Raw genomic sequence first — 18,678 nt, forward strand, 5'->3', positions numbered from 1 at the left:
TATATTATACACAAGAATGAATATAAAGTGTAACTTTCACTAAAAGGAATTATGAAAATTAAAATTACAGGGAGCTATCAAAGATCAGAATCATAATTTACTGTTTAGGATTAATGTTTTATTTCTTAAACAAGCAAAAAAACCACTATTGGTTCTTTTTAAGGAAAAGTAAGAATGGGGCTGGGGATTTAGCTCAACGGTTCCACTGCCTGCCTTGCAAGTGCAACGTCCTGAGTTCGATCCTCGGTTCCAAAACAAAACAAAACAAAACAAACATAAGAATGAAATGTTTGTATTGTGCTCTATGCCAAAGCCTTAGGGATTTAAGGCCTACTCTGAAACTCTTTAGTAAGCATTTGCTATAAACTTTATTTCTGTGGCTTCTTTGAAGTTTTAGCACGTAGGAGTTTCACATCTCTTTTTGTATAGATTCCAAGAATGGCAGTCGGCAGAAGAGGGGAGAATTTCAATAGCAAAAATTTAGTAATTTTGATTACTGACTTACATTTGTAAGCTATGTAATATGTACAGGTGTGAAGAAATAAAGAAAATACATTGCTTCTGCTTCTATGAGATTATTTTCTCCACAAGTTTAACCACAAAATGGACAATTAAAATTTAATATAACTAGAATTACTGGATTACTAGTCTCTGAAGTACAATAGTAACACTGCCCCTAAAATGAAGAACAGGAATTACTTCTTTTTGTTTGTTTGGGTTTTTTTTTTTGGTTATTTTGAGACAGGGTCTCACTATGTAGTTAAGACTGACCTGGAACTCACTATGTAGCCCAGGCTGGTCTTGAACTCACAGCGATCCTCCTGCCTCAGCCTCTCGAGTGCTGGGATTACAGGTGTGTGCCACTACGTCCAGCAACAGGAACTATTTCTTAAGAAATTGTAAGTTACTGGGAGAACAAGCACGAGGATAAAGGCTCTCTGGAGTTGGGGTAGGAAAACCTTCAAAGCCAACCTGAAGTTACCTTATTTATGAGAAAGAGTTTGATTCCATCTAAGTCTTTAGTCTTGCTGATCCTCTTAAAAAAAAAAAGTGAATAAGGCACAATATATAAATATGTCAGGTATAATATTATGAGAAGAAAATTGATAATTACTTCCTTAATGTTCATACTTTAATTGATTAAAGAGAAAGTCTATAAATGTCAAAAGTAATCAGAACTCATAATTCAGCACTAAACATTTTTCCTCATTGTGACAATTTTTTTTTTTTTTAATGTATCGGGGATTGAACTTGGGTCTTTGCGCTTGCAAGGCAGGCCACCAAACCGCTGAGCTAAATCCCTAGCCCTCATTGTGACAATTTTTAAAAAAATTTTTCATAAATTCTATAGTAGTATGAGATAATGAGTTGTGTGTGTGTGTGTGTGTGTGTGTGTGTGTGTTTTGGTATGGGATTGAACTCAGGTCCTTGTACTTGCAAGGCAGATGGTGGAACCACTGAGCTAAATCCCCCAGCCTTGAGACAATGAGTTTTTGTTACACTAATATAAGAGCCATCCATAGAGAAGAAAGAAGAATCTTTGAGGAAATCTGCACAGATAAAAATCAAATGAAGGATAATTTTACACCATATAGCCAGATTTATGAAACTGCTCTGTATAGCATAAAAAAGATAATATCCTCGGAAAATACCTAGAAAACTTTAAATACAGATGTTCCTCCCTCAATTCTCAATGGTGACACCTTTTGATAAATCTATGTTGAAAATGCATTTAAATCATCTAACCTACTGAATATTTTAATTTAGCATTGCTGTACACTATAGAGTATAAATTGTTTACCCAATAATCACGCTGCTGCCTGGGAGTTGCTCAAGATTGCAAGAGAGTACTGTCTAGGAAATGACAGAAATTCAGAGTATGATTCCTATTGAATGTGTATTATATTCACACCACATAAAGTTGAAATATAAGTCAACACATTTCAATTTGGGGATTGTGTACATTTAAGGGTTTAAAAAGGCTATATTGGGCGGGGGATTTGGCTCAATGGTTCCGCTGCCTGCATTGCAAGCACAAGGTCCAGAGTTTGATCCCTGGTATAAAAAAAAAAAAAAAAGAAAAAAGAAAAGGCTATATTGAGAAGGATTAAACAAAGACAATGTATTATTTGAGAATATTTACGATAGTATAAACTAGAGGAAGGCTGTATCTACCAATATTGCTTTCACAAAACTTAGTGAAGTTAGAAAAATATTCAGCAATAAGCCTTGCCTCAATGAAGACTATAGAGATGTGCTTGGAAAAACAAAACTGCTGATGGACTGAGTTGGGACTACCACCTTGATCTTTTAATTAACAGTCCTATGCTCTTCTACATCCAGTGATACACATGCTATATGGAGGAAAGTGGTGTATTAGCGTGTTAGTTATTTCTGAGATGGTCAAAACATGACTACTAGCTTGAATTCAATAACTGGCAAGTTTTGAAAAATGCTTATACTGCCATACTACATTATAATTTAACTACTACAGTAAGTCCCTGCACATTCTAAAATAAAGATGTTCTAAAACAAACCATTTAAAATTTTAGTTTTAAAGGGCTTTCAATATCTTTAAATAATCTGAGGCAATATGATTGTGCAGTCTTGCCTAATAAAAAATGAGAATTTTATTAAGGTATAAGGGTGGATGTTTTCAAGTACACTTCAAAGATTTGATGCTATTAGCTGTAAAGTAGTAGATTTCTTGAAATATACAGAGCAATTATGTATCCTAGGGACTAGTAGACATTGTTCATTTATAAAAGTAAACTATACTGCTTATCTTACAAAGCAAGATCTGGAAAATTAATAATCTGGCAGGGGGAGAATTTCTTTCCTACTATAGCTTATTCAAGAACCATGGAGTCTAGTTCATATGCAACAAAAATAAAATCCTAAACAAATAGCATGAATCTTTGTATTAGTATTGTCTACCTATACCATATTAGAATTCTTCTGAAAGTCTGCAACAGGTCATGACAAACTATTTTTATGACATATAATGAAATTCTTTAGTAGCTGATACTATCTACACTATGAAGGAAAAGCTGTGATTTGTCAGAGCAGACAAAGCTGGGCTTTAATCCATCCTTTTAACCATATTGCCAAGTCTATATTGTTTTCACTGCATCTCAATTAGGAGACAGGAAGGACACCTGGTACTTCTTTATCTAAGTCCCATGGGCTGCCAGATGACTCAAAATCCATAACAGGTGCTAAGGCAGTGTGAGGGTACCCCTATTATTGAAAGCTGGAGCTGAATAAAATTTGTACCATATGTAATTGCTCATAAATCAGTCAATTATTAAATGACAACATTAAAAAGTTGACAAGCCAATTTCTACCAAAGTTTATGTAAATACATTTAAAACACTAACCTTAAATAGGCTTAAAAATTTAAGCCTTACCTAAAGGCTCTAAAAATCTTTCTTGGTTTAATAATCTAACAATCACCGGTGATTTCCAGAAACCCTAACATGATTATAAAATGTATATGTATCCATTCTACTTTCCTGAAAGTTGAATGAAGTAAAACATCTAAAAGAAAAACAAGTTTTCTAGATTTCAAATGTAATGAAATTAAAATTTTGTACATTCATTCTTAAGACCTACTTGAAAAATATCATTAGCTTAGTAATGAGGCTTTCTGAGTACATAAATGCTTCAAAACTACTAGTATTAGAGTAAAAGTTTAAAAAACAGTAGGGAGATACACAATCATTTTGTGGGTTTCTTTTAGGAACAACAATCTTAGAACTTTAAAGCTGAGGAAACAAATATATTAGTTTGAACTAAATACTAAACTAGACCCTGTAAGAAGAATGTGAAAAAGAACCAAGTAAGTGAGATTTTACAGTGTACAATTACTTAAGTATTATCTCTACCTAAATGTGCACTAACTTAATTAAGATTTTGTTTAAATGCTGTAATTATTGAGAATACAAAAAAAGTGATTTTATTATCATAGTAAGTAGAAACAAAGTACTGCAAACTGTCATTTAAGACAGTGTCATAGAAATCTATGATTAGGAGTATACTGGCTTAAACTAATGCACTATATGCCCCCAGGGAATGATAGGCTTAGACACTGGACTTTAACATCAAAATCTATCCATTAATCTTGACTTAAATATAATCTATTCTGCAGTAAAAGGAAGAATGGGCATTCAATGAATTACTGGTTTTGAAATACTGCAGTGATGTATTTACTAAAATCACTTTAGGGGATATGAGGAGATGGAATACCAGTAAATTTTACAGATTTAGTAATTTTACAAAATATGCCATTTGACTTTTCCCCAATTCAGCAAGAATATCCATTTATTAAAAACTTAGAGATTTAAAAAGTTTTCTTAAAGCCTTTTGCTGATCTTATATAAACACAGGGTGCATAAATTACAATATTGGAATATAATTTAGTTAACTTAATTTCAGCTATAAAAAAGAATCATCTGTGGAAATATACTGTGGGGTCAGGATCCCCGGAGGCTGAAAATAAGCTTTAATTAAAAAATGGCAGATCATTGTTTCTTTGCATCAGAATGACTAACTGCTTGCTGACAGGACTGACCAGAAGTAAATGGAAAGGCCAAGAGAAGTGTTCATACAAATATCAAGGCATACAACACTTCACCAAAAAGAAAACGACCAAGATATCCAAAACTAGACGTAATTCAACAAGATAAGTATGTATGGCTAACACGTTTATTCATCACTCATTTAAATGATAAATACAATATTTAACCTTAAGATGTGCTAATCTGTCTTCAGTGTATTATTTTAACATTTACAACTGTTACACAAAATTAATTTTCATTTCTACACTAATACAGCTAATATGTATTCAGATGCCATTGGGGAATTCTAAAATAAGTATAAAGGAAATTAAACCAAATTCACAACCTTATTTGATATGTTAATTATGGGGGTTTTAATCTGCTTTCTCAACATTTTAAAAATGGGAGTAAAAATACATTATTTTCATCTAAACATAAAGAATATAAAGCAAAGCTCACATTTTCTCTGCTATAATCTAGTGGGTGAAAATAGATAATGGCATGTTAACAAGGGATTACTACAGGTGGTTGCTTAAATATATTCATTTCCTTTCTTTTTGACAGTAGTTATGTGCTAAATAAAAGTCAACACTCCTATCTAGAAAGTAAATGTAGAAACATCAGTTCTACAACAGCTATTTTTGTTCCTTCTCTTTTCTGAACAGCAATTAGTAAAGCTACCCCTTTCCCTCCTCCCTGGCTGTCAAGCTGTTGAGAGCAGTTTGCAACTTGACAATGGTACCATTGTGAATGCTCTCTGGGCTTCCTTCCCACAGAGAGTTAAATGGGCAGTTCCTGCTGCCCATGATTGGTGTCCAGTGAAATAATACTCAAGAGCCAGGTTTTATCAGCTTCACGCCAAAGAAGTGAAGCCAGGGAACCCAAGCCTTCATATCATGCTGGACCATATGCCAACCCTGATGGCCCCAAAGGTTTATCACTAAGAATCAGGATCCATCATGTCCCTTGTGAAATTTCACTTCACATACCTTATGTGAAATGCAAAGCTTCACTAAAAACCGAACCTTCTTTACAATTGGCATGAACAGATGGACGGTAACAGTGGTTTGGCAAGCAAAAGTTAAGATTTAAATAGGCTGTATTTTACTGTTGTGAGAAGAAAAGCAGTTAGAAGAAAATGTGATCTATGACCCATAGTTTAATTTTAATTCTATTATTGAGTTATTAAACATTCAATATAAAAAACTCTTATGCTTAGTAAAATAAAAGGAATATATCAAAAGCAATTCCTGTCAAACAAGTTGACTGATTTAAGCTTTCTATTCTTTATTTCTTGCTTTCTGAAACCCCCAAGTAGCATCTGAATCTAGTTATTTTTATATCTAAACAAAGACTATAATAAAATTTGCATATTATGTAGCAGGTGCGCTGAATAATAATATGAGTTTATCAACGCACTTTCATCACTAACAAAACACCGGGTAAAAAAAAAATCCCTATTCTTGGATAGGTGAGAAGTTAAACATGGAAATATAGTTGTTTTTAGGGAAAATAGTTTGCCCTTATCCTGATGGAGCTCTCTATCTTCCTTCTTGTGCGATGTGGTATGTATGACCCAACTGTCTACTCTACATTGGCATATGTGGACCATACTGTCACACTGGATTTAACAAAAACAGATAAGATGGTGGTAATGCTTTTTTTTCCTTTGCTATTTATTTTTTTTTGCCATGAAGTCCAATGTACTATAAAACAGGATGAAAGCACTTCACTTGAAGTATAATAATGTATAAAAGCACTGTAATGAAGAAAAGCATCTTTTAGGAAAAGTGTAAAAGACTGTTAGACAAGATTTTACTCTGAGTATACCATAAAAAAATGTAAAAATCTCAAATGCTCTTTTAATGATGGCAAATATTTTAAAAATGGCAAGTATGTGTAAATATTAACAAACATCTAGCCAGGTGTGGTGGTACATCCCTGTAATCCTAGCATTCTGGAGGCTGAGACCTATGGATCAAAAGTTTGAGACCTGCATGTACAATGTAGTAACTTAGTAAAACCCTGTTATCAAACCCCCTGCCCCCAAAACAACAGGAGAGTGGCTCAATATGAAGACCCTTAGTTCAAATTTCAGCACCACAAAGCAAAACCACCACATAGAGACCTTCTTAGTCCTATTAAGAACAAAATAACACTTGGCTACTACTGCTATTAGCCAACTCTATGAAGATAAACTTTGTTTGGAAGGGCTTCTCTAAAACATAAACATAAAAATGATAATTTCAAACTAACTGGTCTGCTCTGCTGCAGGTAAAAAATACATAAAAGATGGATTTTCAGTTTAGATACCAGCTACTGTATTACTGTCAGAAGCACTAGAAAATCAAGTTTACATTGCTTTTCTTTCTGCTTGACTACAGAATCTGGTTTTGATCTATTTGTTGTTCTTCATTTGCTGCTATTCCCCTGTCTGCCTTATATCATTCAGTAGTATCGATCCCATCTTTTTGTGGTGCTGGGGAATTTCCTGACCATATCATATTTTTATGCCTTTATGCCCATTTCCTATCCCTGAAAAACTTCCCTGATCCTGCTTGTCTCATAGAATTCCATGTGTCTTTGAAGTAGTTACTAGAATAGTCTTTACTGGTAAAACCATTCCTAATTTCCACCTGTCTCTCATCTGCTCCCACTTAACATTAATCACCTTTACTGCCTTACCTGTTTGTATCATCACCGCTGGACTCTCGTAAGTGTACACTTCATTATTCATTCACTCACGGGGCTGTCCTTTTCCACAAAGCTGTAAGCTCTTTAAAAGAATGGCTTCTTTCTATCCCTAGTTTTTCTTTTCACTGTGCCTCCCATTAAAAAGGTAGACAACTATCTGGTGAATAAACGATCCAAAACTGCTTAGCAATGTTGCCAAACTTAATCCTTAAGTTTGTCATTAGCACATTAAGTCACTGGTAGAAGGTAAAACTTAAATATCTCTAGAATTAAACCAATACAACTATCTGGTGAATAAACGATCCAAAACTGCTTAGCACTGTTGCCAAACTTAATCCTTAAGTTTGTCATTAGCACATTAAGTCACTGGTAGAAGGTAAAACTTAAATATCTCTAGAATTAAACCAAAAAAGGCAGGCCACCAAACCCTGAGCTAAATCCCCGGCCCCTAAACCAATATTAAGAGTAGTAGAAGTTGGCTACATACTGAAGTCATTTTTGTAATCTACCACAGTTTAAATACAAGAAAATTACTACTGATCTATATTAGTAAATCTTTTTAAAAATTTTGTTTCTAAAGAACCTTACAAAACAATGTTATTTTCAGACATGCTGGTTCAATTCCACAGAAAATACTCTACTACCATCACAAATTTATTACCTGTTTAGAGATTATACTTATTGCATTATCTTTTTTGAAAGATAAGTCAGATTTACTAGACCAAAACTAACATCTTCAAAGATATGCAATTAAATATTCCCCCAATGATTGTAAGGAAGCCCCTATAAAACCAGTAACATCATCAACAGGCATGTAACTGGCAATCACTGAAAAGAACAGCTGAACCAATTAAAACTGATCTAAAGAATATCTCAGTTATTGTAGAATTGCTACACATATCTAGGGCTCATTTAAATAATTACTCCACATAAACAGACTACAAGGCTTGGCAGCAAAATATAAGCCAATGAATTAAGTACAGCAAAAAAAAAAAAATGCTTTAAAAGTACTACCCAAGTACGTGGTAGACTCATATATTCCAATTAAAGATAGTTAGGTAAATAAGAATGTCTACTCTTGGAGAGATCTTACAATAAGGATTAATATCAATGGTACAATGGGTGCAAGCATTGCAAACTTAAAATTGTAAGTTGCTACAAAAGATAGATTTGGGGTCTTTTCATTCTTAAAAAAATCCATGCTAATCATAAATGTCAAAAACACATGTAATAAAAATATAAGTAAAATTTTAAAGTACACTGGCAAATGACAAGAAGTTTTAAAGAAAAAAAATGAATAGGAAAGAATCCATCAACCCTTGTCCTATTATAATAAATCACCAGCCACCTATTACGCCAGACACTGCTGGAAGTTAGAGAAATAAAGAGGTTAAGACAGGTGAATATGTGCACACATATGGTAAATAGTATAACAAAATGTTTTGAGGCAGCATGAAACAGTAATTTTGCTTATCAAAGATACTGTATAGTCCCCCAGACAAAAATATTTCATTCGGGTTGTGAAGAATGGATATATTAGGTAGAAAAGAACAGAAGTGAGCATTGTAGGGATAAAAACAAGGGCTTGAAAGAAAAGGGCACTCAGAAAATGAGTATAGTTTAGTTGGCTGTGTCCTGGTTCAGTGTGAAAGATGACTGCAAAGATGGGGGAGCTGGGGAGGAGTGTAGGTATGTCTGACAATACTATAGTGAGAAGCACAAGGCTGGGAGTGTAAGAGAAAAAGGGTTGTTTGCAGGTAGTCAACAAATGTAGACCCATTTTTTAAGAATATGTAGATTTGTTTTCAAATATTTCCAGGATTAGCATAAAGAATAATATCAACAGGGCCAGGGATTTAGCTCAGTGCTTTCAGCCCCTGCCTCGCAAGTGCAAGGACCCGAGTTCGATCCCTGGTACCAAAAAAAAAGAATATCAACAATTACCACATAGCTACCATTTTCTGAGTGCTTGCTATATAAGAGACAGGTTGCTTAGAGCTTCAGGTGGGTGTCATTTAAGCCTCACACCAATCTTGAGTTTGCAAATTAATGACAGTGCATACTTATTGGTGTTATCTTCTGAGAAAATGAACTATAAAAGACAGTAGATAAAAAAAATTATGTAGTTTCTCAAGAAACTCAATTTCTACTACAATGAAATGGCAGCAATACTGACAGGGCTCCCGAAAGGTTTTATAATGCCCTATCATAAAAAAAGGCAACTAAATTAGCAGGACCGATCAATTACATCTCATTTAGTTTTGGTTCTCATACTTTTACAACAGGTTCTTTTTTTGGAACTGGGGATCGAACTTGGGACAGGTGGTGGGACCACGGAGCTCAATCTCTGGCCCTACAACAGTTTTTTTATATTTGAGAAACTCTGACTAATTGAAGAATGATCATTGACTTTTGTTAATTTGTCTGATAAAGTTAAATGGAAACCTAATTCTGGCATTTAAGAAAAAGTCAATCTAAACAGATTAGAAAAAATCAAGTAATACTGGTTGTGGTAGGAAAGAAATAAATTTAGGTATACAATATATTGTGTAATATCTCTCATACTGTGTATTTCAGATTATATACCTAATATACATTCTTTCATTCAGACATACTTACAAAGCCCTAAGCTAGTGGTGACAAACCTAAGGCACACATGCTGCAGCAGGCTATATGTACCACTGAAAGCTCTAAAAGGTTTGCCATCATTGCCTAAGCTCTAAATTACAAGACCTGTAACAGGCTGCATCCCATCTACTCAATCCCACCCTTTGATACTGTCCTTGAATCTTCTTTTTGTGGTGGTGATAGGATCCTAGGGATTGAACCCAGGGCCTTGTGCATGCCAGGCAGGCACTTTACCACCAAGCTACACTCCTGGCCCTGAGACCCAAATTTTCTACACTTCTATCCCAATCTTGGACGTGCCTGTGTACTAAAGCATACAGGAAGATTGCATTAGTTTTATGCAATTACTACACCACTTTATGTAAGGGACTTAAGCATCCAGAGATTTCTGGTATCCATGTGGGCAGGGTCATAGAACAAATGCCCCACAAATGCCCAGGGACAACTCAAATAGTTTTGTATACTTTTGCCCTTCTTTAATCTGAAGAACATGTAATAATCTTTTACAAAAGTAGATACAATTCTAATTTTAAATGCTGCGGAGAGTGACTTCATACAGGCAAGTTACATGAGCTTATAAATAGAAGTTTGTGCAATAATTTACAAGTAGACACTTGTATCTTTGATGCTAAAATATAAGAATATCTTTTCATTTTAAATAAAAATATATCAAAATTTTAGTATGTTTGAGATAAATCCAGATTGTTTTCATTGAGGAGAAAATCATGCATTCTAAAATACACTGCTACACTTAATGTGAATTACAACAGGAACGGAAATAAAGGTAGGCTTTGAAAACCACCAGACTTAATACTTTAATGTTCATAAAAAATGAACAAGTGTAAAATATGTAATAAATTCTGCCATACTTCTGGGTCAGTTATTTTATGCTCAATAGAAGTATCCACTAAGATTCCACAGCATAAATTGTGCTATTTATGATTATTAAATACAGTTTTTGTCCTAGGAACATCTTCTGTAACTATGAATCTAATGTTGTTCACTAAATGAGGACAATATTGATTGTCATATGCTGCCCATATCGATCATCCTGGCAGCCAGAATTACAGTAATCTGTTGAGTATTGATGACTGTCTTTAAGGTTTGAAACCTCCTTCACTTTACGTGTTATCTCTTGTACTGCCTGTACTTGAAAGGCACTTCATGCAACCTCTGATTTTGTCAGCTAGGTACTTTTTTTTTTTTTTTGGTCTTATTAAGCTCAATTTGTTAGTTAGACAATGAAGCCACAAATGAATTGCAACACTGGGGAGGAAAACCTGGCAGATTCTGGGCAAACACTGGATTAGAGAGGTAGTTCAAGTTTGATCTTAGCTGTCATTTATTAGTTATCTGGAAAGAATGTTGGGTTTTTGTTTGTCTGTTTGTTGTATTAGGAATAATTCTAAAACATCACATGGCCTTACCCATCATGATGCTATTCTTTTAAAAAAATTAAAACAATTATTTATTTTGATCCCCAAACATTCTATCACTTTTGAATGTTTTAAATATGGCATTCATGTATATATTCTTTTTTACACTTGATCGTAGCCAAAAGGCCGAGAAGCGATGTATATATTCTTTTTTAAAATACTGTTTCTTTTTAAATGTGAGTTTATATGTAGAATTTTTCAAAAGTTAGGGTATGTACTCATGTTGAGGGTTCTCAGAGAAATAAAACTAACAGGATGTGTATAGAGTCACCCTACATATTCAAAAGAGATTGGTTCCAAGACCACTGAAGATAATGTAGATGCTCAAGTCCCTTATATCAAATATTAAATAAAAATATTTGTGTGTAACTATATACATCCTCCTGAATATTTTACTTCAGTCATTTCTAGATTATTTAATATAAATGATATGTAAATAGTTGTTATACTTGGGGCCGGGGATTTAGCTCAGTGGTTACGCCGCCTGCCTCGTAAGCGCAAAGTCCTGAATTCAATCTCAGGTACAAAAAAACAAAAACAAAAACAAAACCTTGTTATACCTATCATTTAGGGAATAATGACAAGAAAAAAATTTCAAACAGTTTCCATCCACAGACCCGCTGAATTTTACACTAGATCTTAGCCAAAACGCTGAGAAGTGACAGATCATTGAATTTTAGTACATGGATCCTGAGATATGCAGGGCTGAGTGAAATAGTATGAGTAAACAATTTTTTATACTGTAGTTTCTAAATTCAAGCTCCAATTCAAGGAAACTGTTTGATCTGAATGATTTCATTCTCACGTGTTCCACAAGCAATTCTCCTGGTAGAAAACTTGCAGATCTGTGGTTTAAATAAAGTATTCATGTTTACTAATTTCATATAAAATTATCTCTCATTCATCCTAGAATTTTCTCCAGGGCAATACTACTAATCTCTCAAAATGATTAACTATTTAAAATATCATGAGTCTCCAATCAACCTAATATCAACCTAATCAACCCAAAAAACAAACCAGGAGTAATTACTTGGTGTTGCATGTATTTGTTTTATATTGACTGCAATCTTTACACATAACAATTATCGCACAAAATAATTTAACCTACATTTATTAAACTCACCCAAATTCATTATCTTAAGCAACTTTTTACAGATTAAGAAAGTGAGATTCAAAGATTCTGACTTGGGTAAGTGAGGTGGCTTAGTAATAATATGGCCTAAGAAGTGAAATGTGAAAGAGGCAAAAGTCTTATCTTTGCTAAGCTAACAACATGGATAAAATTATTTTATTAGGAATAATTATCTCTTCCAAGTAAGATTAGCTTCCTTTCTAGAGATAGGCAGGAAATCATAAACTAAAAACTATGTTCGAAGAAACAGATTAAGGGCCCAAGGCTTCTACCATTACAATGAGATGAAAATTAGAATTCAAATTTAGAAAAAGTAGATTGGGAAATTGAGAATTTGTCACTATTTTATTTTGTACAAACGATAATGTATCTGGGGAGTGGACCTCAAATTCCAAAAAAGGCATGTTTTATGTAGATTTTAAAAATGAAAAACTGTGATCATGGGTGGACAAATCAATCACAGCTGTGTAAGTGACTTTCAAGATTTCAGGCCCCAAAAGTAATGGAAACAACCCTGATTTCTGTGTAAGCTCAGCAGGGTTCAAAAAACTCTGAAGGTTCTTTTTGAATAATTTCTCCTCAATACTGCCAAGCAAGGAACAGACTGCATAATTTTCAAAACAATCTTCAAAAACAACCTACACACTGCACAAAGACAAGTGATTTAGAAAATAAACTCATTTTTTCTAGGTATATATAACTGAACTTGTCTACTGAAATTTCCTCCCAATTGGTAGATCTCCACTGGATTTTTCCATATATATATACAAATTTGGGGTGGTGGTGGAGGTTTTGCTCTGTTTCTCAAGCTGGTCTTTAAGTCTTGGGCTCCAGCAAACCTCTTGCCTCATCTGCCCAAGTGGTGGGGGCAACAGACAGGCATTCGTTTCAAATTATATTTTTAACAATGCAAGACTTCCAAATTCTTATCATTTCACTAAAATGACAACTTCAAATCTTAGTTATCTCAAACGTATGTCACAAATAAAAAATGCTATATAAATGTCATTAAGCTATATCGTGTAACATTACGATTCTCTTGTAATAAATGTAATTAAGCTTTATCGATTTAACATACTATGATCTGTTTGTAATTCTATTTCAGTGTCAGAAAGTAAAAAAACTACATACAAGTAAGAGTGCTTAAGCAGATGTCTTCAAAAGAAGAATATGTAGATGGCAGATTACCAAGTTATAAATCCATTTCATATGAAATATATACTTTTTAAAGCCTTCTTTTAAAATCTTAACATTTACAGTTTATTATATAAAAAGAAAAATAATGAAATGTTTCTAGTCATACAGAAAAGGTATATGGAAAACAAATTACTTTAGAAAGGAATATCAGAAAGTAATTTAAAATTTTGTGCCTATTTTGTGTCAGGCATTGTTTAAGAGCTTTACATATGAGTCAGTACTAGTTCTTGTAACACCATGACATATATATATCATTCATATTTTATAGGTAAGTAAACTGAGGCTCAGAGAAATTAAATAAAGTACCCAAGGATACACAGCTAAGAAAAGCCAGCATTTGAGTCCAGATAATCTAGCTCCAAAAGCTGTGTTAAGCGTACTGTGTCCTCCCAGACCTCCATGTCTTTGTTTACCATGTTCCCTGTTAGGAAAGCTCTTCTTAATCTCATCAATTTATTTGTCCTTGTATTTCAAGATTGGTTTAATCATCAAGTGTTACAAGTGTTTCCTGATAGCAGCAATTCTTTTAGCTGAGTGACAAGCTCTTGTTGGTATACATGCTGAATGTATCTTTTTAAAAGCACTACTGAAAACAGTGTTTCTCCAACTAGACTTGAGTTCTTTGCAAAGACAGTTTTGGTTATTTGAGTATCTCTTCAACAGTAGACTAATGGAAAATAATGAGTCTGTAATTAATTGGTCAAAAGATTAGTACTGATTAAAAGTATGTAAAAGCAAATACATCATTCAAATCAATCACTGGAGAGGAACTCTATCATCTATTTATTAATAAACAGACAATCAAAGGTCTTAACACATAAGAAATATTTACCTTGGAAAGTAAACATATTATAGTGGAAGCCATATAATTAAAAAAAAGGATACAAGTTTTGATACAATGGAATCAATGACTTCAGAGCACGGCTTGCATTTATAGCTGTTGCTCGAACCATTATGGGTAGAACCTTCCCATTCACAATAGCACCATCAAAAAGTGGACCAAAGAAGGGAACCTGACAGAGAAATGAGAACATAATTTCATATTTAAATAGCAGAAAAATTGTAAAATTAAGAGCAATCACGACACCCTGCATACAAAAGTGCTTCTACTTCTTGTTCCTTTAGCAAAAATATTATACAAATTCAATTATTTTTTATGACAGATCACTTAGACTAGGACACTAAAGGTCTATAGGGTGTTAAATTATGTACTTCATGTACCTGACTAAATAATTTATATGACCTGTTAATTAAAAAATTTTTGTACTTTCAACTGCAAACAAAAATCCAACAATGGATATATTTATGTATATCAAAAGTGTACTGGGGTGGGATTCAGCTCAGTGGCACTGTACCTGCCTTGCAAGTGCAAGGTCCTGAGTTCCACCCCTGGTATCGAAAAAAAAAAAAAAAAAGCATGCCAATAAAATTAACTTTAAAAAATCCAACAATGAAAACAAATTCCTTTTTCTCTAATAAGCAAACAGGAAAGATACGCTTCTTATAGGCAGGAAGTTAATTTTTCATTATTTTTGTGAGACACAATCTTTACCATAGAACCTAAAAACTCATTACCTGGATTAGAAAAAAAAAATCTTATGTTTTGATATTTAAATGTCATTTTTATCAGGTGACTGGAAATTTCAAAAGTTATTCTATTTAGGGCTAGGGAATCTAACTTGGGCCTAGTACACTTGCCTTGCATGTGAGGCCCTAAGCTGAATCCCTTTACACACAAAGAAAGGTTATTTTATTTGAATATTGTTGGTTTAAATGATAGATCAAGGCAAGGAAATAAGCTGTGGGTAACCCAGAAAGAATTTTAGGCTTCATGGGCATGTATTGTCTTCAGTTTTTTTTAAAAAAGAAAAATTCTTAAAAGTGTGAAAACATTCTTAGCTGTTGATTGTATAAACTCAGGTTTTGGACCCATAGTATGGTGACCTCTGGTTTAGGCAAATCCTAGAAAAACAACCCTAGCTATTGGCAAAATTCGCACATTGAGAACTTAACAGAATTTAACAAATTCTGAAGCTTCTGATCAATTGTCAAAAAGTAGGTCTTCTACTAAAGAGTTCAGCTAAAAGTTTTTTAAAGAACACAATGAAATATTACCAAACTTTTACTATCCTGAAAATATATTTCTGCAGTAGTTGTTAGAAGCCTATGATATATATGAGACATCCAACTATAGGAAAGGTGAAAGAAGTATTCAGCTTTCTTTAATTTATGGGGTTGTTTATTAAGTGACATAGGAATACAATCTATTCTAAAGAGACAGATTGCTTCTTACTGTATCTTTTAGGAAACTGTAATCATTCTTTTAACAAAAGACACATCCTGAGCTGAGTACAAAGGAACTTTCATTCTGGCACTGCCCTGGCCATCTCCCACTTGAGCGGTTTCTTGCTGTTTACCATTTTAGCTCGTCTAAACCAGGCTTAATGTACATAGCTACCACAGTCTGTGTTGTACTTTCTCAGCACAATTTGATGCTTGGTCCAATTTTTCTTCTACAACATATAAAGAATTTGTAAACTCATATAGAACTCAAAATCTATTATTAAAATGGAAGCTCAGGAATTCTTACCTCTGGTTTTTTCATTATCTGGATACTGAACATATGATTTTTCATTGGATATATTACAATAAGGACATCACCAAATTCTGTAGGAATAATTCCTCTCCTGTAGTCTCTTGTATGCTCCGACCAAACAATGTGCACTTCATCATTTCCTAAATGCCTCAACTGGAAAAATCAAGAAAATAATTTATAGTGCCTCATAAAAGCTCTGTGAATGCAGTTATAGAGCTTGTGACAACAACTTACTACAAAAAGGAGAAAAAATTTTTTAAAAATTTAAAGTATTTTAAAATTTCATTTGATCGTTTTCATAATGAATGTAACACCAACACTCAAAGATACTAGAAGACATTGCAGAAGACCAGATAATTTCAACTGTCCACAGTCAATGAGAAACAGAGACCTTGATAAAAAGTTTCACATATATCTCACTCTTCCTAACTAGCAATTCCATCAACTGTACACTACCAAACTTTTTAAAACGTTGTTTAAAACAGTGATTGAAGCCTGGTGTGGTGGTGCATGCCTATAGTTTCAGCTGCTGGGAGGCTAAAGCAAGAGAATCACCACAGGTTTGAGGTCAGCCTGGGCTACACAGTGAGTTCAAGACCAGCGTGGACTACACAGCAAGACCCTGTCTCAAAAAACTAAAACATGAACAAACCAACAAACAAATAAAAAACACTGATTAATTTGAGATTCTTTTTCTGATCACTTCAAGTGCTAAGGAGCAGTCATAATTCACAAATTGGATAATCATTTACTGAGTAAGAGAAAACTGATTATGTTTGGTTGAATAAATTAATTTCCAGGTTTTCTTTGCCTATAGAACTTAAAATATTCTCCATATAGATGTCTTAATATTTATTAGACACTTAAAATATTATTTAGATATTATGGTGCTTACAAAAGTGTTTCTGGCAATCTCAGAGTTAATATAATATTTAAAACTATAAGCAGTAAAGAACCTAAAGTGGGATTTCTGGTACATTATTTAAAAAGTGAAGTTGATGTCCCATTGTTGAGTTATCTTCTTGAGATTACTATATAATTTATATTACGAAATTTCATTAATCTAATACATATTGATTCTGCCACTACAAATATTTGAGTCTGCCTTCTGTATACATCTTCCATAGGCTTTCCCATTACTATCATATGGACACAATGCAGATGGGAAAATATGGAAAACAAAACCAGGGTAAGTGTCAATATTTATGCTATGAGCTAACATATAGGCAATTTCTATTTTTAAAACATGCAATGTATTTTAGATTAAAGGTGTAAGGTAGGCAAATAACTTAAAAATGTGACTTAAACAAAGAAAGAGATTAAGTCAAATTAGTAAAGGCTCTCCTCTGTTACTCTTTAGCCCTGGAGTGTGTAACTCCTTATATCTGTGTACAGCATAACTGGAATGATACAAATGCAGGACTTGGACTTTTGTCATTTTTAAAAAGAAAAAAAAAAAGATTACACAACTCAGAAAAGCCATGGCTGTATAATTTCATTTTTTAATCAAAATACTTTAAAAATATCCTTCCTATACAGCCATCCCCATGTGTCAGCTTCCCTAATAGGTTTATGTTAACTGAATACAAAAGAAATGTGAAATAAATTTAACCAGGAGGGATGATCCAATCTAATTTTGATACATTAATGTCATATGCTGTACATGTTACAATAGCAGCCAGATCTAATACTAAGCTCCGGGCTATACTAAGATTTCCAAATGGCAGATTGTTCTAAGTGATATCAAGTATAATTGAAGTAATAAACGATAGTAAAAGCTGAGCACACTGTCAGGAAGAATTTAAGTATTTACTTTTTAAAATTAAATGAGTTAGGTTAGGAAAGACAAGACAACTGAAATAATGCAGGTCTCAATTTACAGAAAATTCCTTTTATTTATCTGCTACATTAACCCTTGAACTCTTGCCAAAACTATAATTTCTAGTGCCCACTTATCTAAAGAAACAAGAGAAAACAAAAACTGCACTTTTATCTTATAACCAAAGCTTGTCTTCAAATATCTTCCACACACTACTAAAGGTCTGCCATAGAAGCTCAATGGAAAAGAATACACATTTTTACCAGAATGTTACAATGAAAAATTTTGGCACAGAACCATGCACATAACAAAGTCACTCTAAACATGTTCCAATATTTTAAGGGAAAGCTTCATGAAAATACCTTATCATTTATTCAAATGGTAAAAAATAATTACCTTAGGCTGTCATAAGACATGCTTTTATGTTTTTATATCTTTAATATTGGTGTGACACAAATTGAGAAACTGTCAATCACTGCTGTGTATCTTGGGAATTTTTCAAAGACTACTGAAGGAATGAATTGTTAAGATTTAATAGAAAAAAGTTAATAGAAACTTCAATTGTATGTATATATGACATAATCATCTACACTATTTTATTTGTTCCTGATATCTTA

At 33.4% G+C, this 18,678-nt stretch overlaps 1 protein-coding gene across 5 annotated transcripts in view; it reads right to left on the bottom strand.

Annotated features, from left to right (window-relative positions):
- Window positions 1-18,678, bottom strand: part of Ralgapa1 (Ral GTPase activating protein catalytic subunit alpha 1) — a 170,704-nt gene that overhangs the window by 15,836 nt on the left and 136,190 nt on the right. For all 5 annotated transcript variants that reach the window (XM_019208871.2, XM_019208868.2, XM_033765133.1 and 2 more), the window contains 2 exons: window positions 16,237-16,395; window positions 14,532-14,659 (listed from right to left, as the gene is read on the bottom strand). In XM_019208871.2, the coding sequence (XP_019064416.1) occupies window positions 14,532-14,659; window positions 16,237-16,395 (287 nt within the window). The remainder of the gene's footprint in view (window positions 1-14,531; window positions 14,660-16,236; window positions 16,396-18,678) is intronic.

Source organism: Fukomys damarensis, unplaced genomic scaffold (assembly GCF_012274545.1).
Source record: "Fukomys damarensis isolate Sample0158 unplaced genomic scaffold, DMR_v1.0_HiC HiC_scaffold_17, whole genome shotgun sequence".
NCBI lineage: Eukaryota > Metazoa > Chordata > Mammalia > Rodentia > Bathyergidae > Fukomys > Fukomys damarensis.